The sequence below is a fragment of the Aplidium turbinatum genome, chromosome 4, assembly GCF_918807975.1.
Source record: "Aplidium turbinatum chromosome 4, kaAplTurb1.1, whole genome shotgun sequence".
Classification (NCBI taxonomy): Eukaryota; Metazoa; Chordata; class Ascidiacea; order Aplousobranchia; family Polyclinidae; genus Aplidium; species Aplidium turbinatum.
This window is the reverse complement of record NC_137475.1, coordinates 35,451,008-35,457,550: the sequence shown is the minus strand read 5'-3', so window position 1 is coordinate 35,457,550 and position 6,543 is coordinate 35,451,008. Positions and strand designations below refer to the sequence as shown.

Genomic DNA, 6,543 nt, shown 5'->3' with positions numbered 1-6,543 from the left:
CGCACTGAATACTGAATAGGTGATTCGTTAATGACGACAGACAACACGTTTGGATCACAGAAAGCTGAGATCACATGGGACACTCCACTGTTGCAGCAGCATTGCTCAACGACCCAGGCAACAAATTTAGTTTTTTTTTACATTAATTCATTAAAACGTTAAACCAACACAAAAGATAACTGATTTGAAAATGAATCAAGTTCGAGATTGCACCTCCAATTTTCACCACAAAGGTTGAGGATGGCTTCGCTCAATGGTATGCTACGTACAATGACATGGTAATGTTTACACAAATGACGTCACATCCGAAGCTTGTCGCGCGAGAACGATGCTACACTAGAACTGTTCGAAAAACGTGTTACGAATATCGGCAAAGATCCCTTGGAAGTATTTAGCTTCAACTAAAAAAAAATGCAAATCAAATCGAAGCACGTTTGGTGCAATAATGTTTTGCAATGTGGATTAGTAAAACATAACGTTTCAGCTAAAACTTAAAAAAACGTAAACTCTCATAACATATTTTTGCAAAACACAAACGAGTTTTTTAGTCAGCAAAAAATCTACTATGCAGCTTAAAAGCGAATGGTCAATTGGTCATGGCACAGAAAATGTATTTGCATGAAAAAAAAAGTTGATGTTTTTCTTGTCGCACAAGACCGTTCAATGCGAAGATAGGACGAGTTGAGGTCGTCGAAGCATGTTTCCAGTTGACAAAAGAGTTTTTCACATAGCACCAAACTCGATGCGACGCTATATGAACTTTAGTCTGCTGAGCTGCAGTTTACAATCTAATACGGGCAGTGAGTTGTAATTCGGCTAATCCATCATAGCACAAGATTTACAAAAAAAGTTAGCTCGAGATATTATTCTTCCGTACTTGCGGTTGCTTCCGAACAACAAGTTACTTTATCAATGTTTTTTCGCCTTTTTTATGGTAATGAGTTATTTCCCAATCATTACCGTGTTTGGGAAAACTGAAGGGGGGGGGGGGGTGATGAGCACCTTCCCGCGGTCCCTTCTGTGAGTAGCCGAGTTTAATTACAAATGAAAAGGCAAAACGAAGCTCATCAAGCCAGAGGAAAAAGACTGTGATATAAATTATATTCGTCATATCATGAAACTGACCCTTTTTTACTGAGCCTAACACGTGAAAACTAACTTCATGATTTAGTAACGCTTTGTTAACTATGCTGTTTTCGTGTTCAATGCTACAGCTTCCTCGTTTGTGAAAAGTGGTCTTGCAAATGACAACTATTATAAGACGTTTTAACAAAAAAGAAATACAGCAAACTTCTCAGAAAAATTCCTTTTTCAAAATTTCTTGCAAGTCGTCAGGGACACTGGTGACTATTGTCTTCGTTTGGGCGCTCAACCTCTCCACGACGTCGGCAGGCACGTCAAGCCTGTGCTTGGTTACCAACTTAATATTCCTCCGCAATTTGAGAAGCATGTCAACTATTTCAACCTCTTCCTTATCGCAGCACCAGTTTGTCAGGTTCTAAAAAACATAAGTTTTGTAATATACAAGTCTTTTAATGCTATCTTGAAAGTTATATATTTTAGCACCGTTTCTGTGGTGTGCCATTTTGATGGTAAACAGACCTTTTCCTGTTTTAAAAGTCGAAAATAAAGTTGGTTATCATTTTCATCATCTTGTGTTAGCCTAGTCTGCAATCACAAGAAAATCGCAAGAAAATACTTTATAAGTGAACAAGCTTAAAGTAAAAGACTTAAGTACACACCTAACCATCAGTCAGTTTCAACCAAATTTTTTTTTAAAGATGTCAGAGTTGTAATGTTCAATTAAAAATATGACATAACCGTTTCAAAAATCGTTTTGACATTACTTTACATTACTGAAGGAAATTGAATACAAGGAGACCAATGTAATTTATAGAGTTTTATCAAAGATTAGTATCATTTGCCAGTGATGACACACAAACAGCCTCACCACGTCGCAACAGGCGATGATGTAAAGCGACAAAATTTTCGTTTTAATTTCCTTCCTGCGGAGCTTCATCCAGTGTTTGCAGTTCGCGGTGCGTAGGAACCGCTCGTACAAACCAATCCAGTCTCCCTTCGTGGCTGAGGTCAACTGGGGTCCGTTATTTTCAACAGTAAGCAGAAAGTCGTGGACTCGAAATGGCTTCAACGACGGAGGAACCTAAAAAGACGAAAGCGGTGTCAGAGGAAGTGATTATCTCCAATTGTCTTCTAGATTAGGGTTTAATGTTCTAGAATCAGAAATATCTTACTTGAAAAAAATCGCAGAAAATCTTATCGTTCTAATTCGTTATCTCTGAGTTACAACTTACTTTGAATGGGGAAATCAACTTTTGCAAGGGCATCAAGCTGACAAGGTATCTTTCAAGAGGGATGACAAAACTTTCAGTGAGCTCCATAAAATGACGTTTTATAAGGCGAGCTTTTTCTTTGCTTGTTAGTGACATGCTCTGCGAGTCAACAAAGTAAAAGAGTCACTTTTATCATAGGCATGGTTGCCGAACAATGATATATCCATCAGAAATGTCAAAAACCTCGACACAAAGAGACTTGACAAATTTTAAGAAAATGCAAAAATGTGCTGGGTGCTCTGGGTCCATGGCATAGAGTGTCAGTTCCATGACAAAGCACGATAAAGATACAGGAACATTCGTTCACCAACTTTGCGGTTGCCAGATATAAGCTGGGAAGCAAAATTCGAAAGGTGCTTTTATTCTTTTAAAAAAAAAGCTATATATAACGGCTCACCTTTGCAAATGCTTTTAAAAATTTGTCATCCTTCTTCAAAAACGACTTGTATTTGGTGTATACGCCTGCTTTCTGATCAAACGGTTTCAATTTCGAGGCATTTTTAACTTTTAAGTCATTTGAAAACAATGAAGAATTGAACTTGTAGCTTCCGGAGTCTGGCTTCCCGACTTTCACAACGTGAGGCCAATCCTGGAAGATCTTGGCAAAGAAAGGATTCGTGACTCCTAATATAACACTGGGTCTGCAAACAGGCAAAATTAATCGATTTCTAAATTTCAGGCAGATACAGCTTGATCGACTTAGACAAAACAACATCTAAAAAAATAAGCAGAGTTTTTCGTCATAGTCTAACAAAGTATGAGTAGTAAAAACAATGTTGAACTGACGACACACACCAGAGACTGAATAATTTCACACAACTATAAGAGCATCATAAAACTCACGGGTGTTCGGGTTGAGAGGTAAATTCTTTGAATTCACTGTCATGGATTGTAAAGTAAGGACGAAAGTCTCCGTGGTACCTAAATGAATTCATGCAATTGAAATGAACGCACTCTAAAACTTCAAAATTCGGAGGGGGGTTGGCATGACGACGAATACAACCTAGTACTAATAGAATAACATGACAAAAACAACATATATACTGCAGTGCATAAACTACAAATTAACTATATTATAAACATTGATTTGCAAAAGTACACTTAAAAACCAACATTACTGTCTCCAAAAAGCATATATATAGAGTATTGGTGGTTCATTGCGTTCAGTGAAACTCAAGGCACCATAAAAATAGGTTCACTTAAAACATTGACAAATATCAACATTATTGCAACGTAGAAGATATGAGCATCCACAAAGCCCAAATAATAGCAGTTAAAAAGTTGACTGAAATAGTAATCAATATATACCTCAAAGGAGATATGCAAGACACCAAGGCAAGAACTGTAGAAGAACAAGACGTTGGAGAGTGTGCCATCACCACGAGAGGCTCTCCTAGTAATACCAGCTCCCATAATAAGTGAATATGAGGAATAACTTGTGAGAAACCATGGTACAAATCAACATCATGTATTAAGGAAGTTGCATGTGAGGCAAGTGAATGTTCCTAGAAACATACTAAATTAACTTTTTTATGTATTCATGTAATAACATTTAACTTTTATTTATTCGTATTTCTTTTCAATCTGGAGTTAGATATCTAAATTTGCAATACTCTAAAAATGTCAACTAAGATTGAACAATTAATTTAAGCAACAACCACACGAATTAAATATTATATGGAAGACTGGGAAGACACTGTAACAGTTGACTAATCAAAAACAAGTGAGAGGAATCCACCATATTAAAAGTTGACAATTTATGCATACAAAACGTGCAACCAACATTATCGTTAGAGTCGTCCAGTTGTTCGCCACTAGGTTTGTCCTGCTTTGAAGGGATGCGAACATGAAGCAACATTCCAGTTAATGGCAGGCTTAGCGTCTTTCCAGGTGCAGGACATGGCCATTGATCAATGTTGTGACAAGCTGTCGGTAAATAAAACGTTTCCATGGCAATTGATCAGTGACAAATAATACATCACAAGTAAAGCTAGTATGTACATAATTATGAAAGCAAAGTAATGATGATTGTATTCTGATAAGATGTAAGCAAAGATATTTAAATAAAAACATTCAGGTTGTTGTAAAGTATTTAATAACAGTTGCTGCATAACAGCCTGGAAGTTTATATATACAGTATAAATAAATTTTATTAGAAATTGCAAGAATAGATATCTATTGTCTATATGTAAACTTCCAGGCTGTTATGCAGCAACTGTTATTAAATATTTTAAACAGAACTAATCACTGATCATCCAAGTTTTACCAATAAGCACGTATCATATACTTTACACAGCTACCATCTGTTTTAAAGAACTATCATTTTGTAAACATTCCATGAAAAGTGGGAATACATGCAGTAACTAAAACATGACTCAATAAACGAAAGTAGTAGGTTTCTAATTTTAAATAGGGCTACAACATGCAGTGACAGCAGTGGCCGAGTGGTTAGCGCGTTGGGCTCGCAGTCGAGAGCCTGCATGTTCGACTCCAGCCACACGCAATTGCTGTTGTTTCTCTGGGCAAGAAACTTTACGATAATTGCCTCTACCCAGTGATCGATTTCGAGTAATGGGTAGTACCAAATTTAAGTCATAAGTAAAGTAGACAACCAGAAACAGACATTGCCGTCGGCTGCAGCGTGGGTCAGGTGTACGTCGGAAGGCGTACACCGATGCATAGCGCTCAAGTCCGCTTTCCCGCAATGCAGGATAAAGATAAACAAACAAAAAACAGACAGTTGAGCATAAATGCTTGTGGGAGAATTAGCAAAAACTAACAAACCTGCTTCCAAGTATGATTCCTTGTTGTCAAAGTACTCTGGTGCAATAATTTCAACAAGTCTTTCGAAGAAGTTGAAATACGGCAAACTACTCAATAAAACAACAGATTTTTGAAAGTATCCCCGCTCTAAAGTCTTGTCACGAACTTGACGAAAGTATACATATCCATAATAATGAGTTTTATCTTCCTGCAAAGCATAACATGAAATGTGTAAACACCGTGCAAGTCTGGGAATGTTGTAAATCTGGGGTGGAAAAAGGATAGACTCCAAGACGACGAAAAAATTGTCAATTTTGGAAATATTGTTTTCCAGTATTTACAATACAGTACACTGATTATAAATAAAATTTCTCAAATAAATCTTTAACTGGAGATGTTGTTTTTTTACACAAAAAAAAGTACCTATGGTACAAAATATTGCACTTCAGAAATAAAAACTTATCAAATTCCTGATTTCCACAAATCAACTAATAAATGCAATAACATTTTGTGATTTACAATTTGCAAAAGACAATATATATATATCGCATAAATACAAATAACACTAACAAGTAATGTAACTGGACAGTCCTTTGAACAACGATGGTCAGAATTATTACGACGAAGAGGTAACTTTGTTTTTCTTATTCTGAAACAGTACTGTGTATCTCCCATGCAACCAGAATTGGAATCGGGAAAAGCTAGATAACATATATTGGCTTGTTCACTTGGACTTAGCTCAATGTGGTTCGGATAAAGAAACTGAAAAAAATAATTTTAAAGGTTAACAATTTAAGTGCATTTTATACAAATTTCTGTCAGTCTATTGAAGCTTAAAATTATGAGAACATAGCTACACAACAAGTATAATAACCTACAAAATCACCACAACATTCAAGCTGAGATAATCATATTCTATTCTGAATTTATATTTGCGTCTAAAACTTGATTTGGAATACATAGCCTAAAATCTAATAGGCCTAGGTGTTCAATCAATTGTAATTTGCTCATATATAAAATGTATGGGATTTGTCAATAATTAAAAAACCGTTATAACTTATATACCGTACATTTATAATTATAAACAGTGTATCAAGAAGATCAAATAAAGATTTGCCTAATAGATGATACATGACCAGGAGCAGACATACTGGCCAAGGTTATGATCAGCACTCACTTCCACAGCTTGTCCCATTTCAAGATCAAACGTCACAACTATGGCACAAGACAGCCATTCTGAAAACTTATCCCACGAATGTTTTGCAGGAATTTCAGGATCAGTTGGTTCATCTTTTGGTGCCTGTGCTGGTAAAAGTGACGTCTCCATACCAACACCTATTCAAACTTGCATCATATCATGGTAAGCTAATTGACTATAGACCTATCAACAATTCAAATAAAAATCTAGCATCATACTGTAGATCTA

At 36.2% G+C, this 6,543-nt stretch overlaps 1 protein-coding gene across 1 annotated transcript; it reads right to left on the bottom strand.

Moving 5' to 3' along the window:
- Window positions 1–1,016: 1,016 nt before the first annotated feature.
- Window positions 1,017–6,543, bottom strand: LOC145768343 (protein DENND6A-like). Its single transcript, XM_082579821.1, has 10 exons — window positions 6,295–6,543; window positions 5,688–5,879; window positions 5,139–5,325; window positions 4,138–4,280; window positions 3,663–3,859; window positions 3,198–3,275; window positions 2,752–2,995; window positions 2,316–2,453; window positions 1,952–2,164; window positions 1,017–1,498 (listed from the first exon to the last, which is right to left on the bottom strand). The coding sequence occupies exons 1-10, from the start codon at window positions 6,442–6,444 to the stop codon at window positions 1,295–1,297; spliced, it is 1,746 nt and encodes a 581-aa protein (XP_082435947.1). The 5' UTR covers window positions 6,445–6,543; the 3' UTR covers window positions 1,017–1,294.

Bases quoted from the DNA above. Each gene is read 5' to 3' on its own strand.
- LOC145768343 (XM_082579821.1), bottom strand. From the start codon at position 6,444: ATGGAGACGTCACTTTTACCAGCACAGGCACCAAAAGATGAACCAACT. The intron at 2,454-2,751 runs GTGAGCCGTTAT...GTTGACTCGCAG, and splicing joins TTTTAAAAGCATTTGCAAAG to AGCATGTCACTAACAAGCAA. The intron at 1,499-1,951 runs GTGAGGCTGTTT...TATGTTTTTTAG, and splicing joins TCATCGCCTGTTGCGACGTG to AACCTGACAAACTGGTGCTG.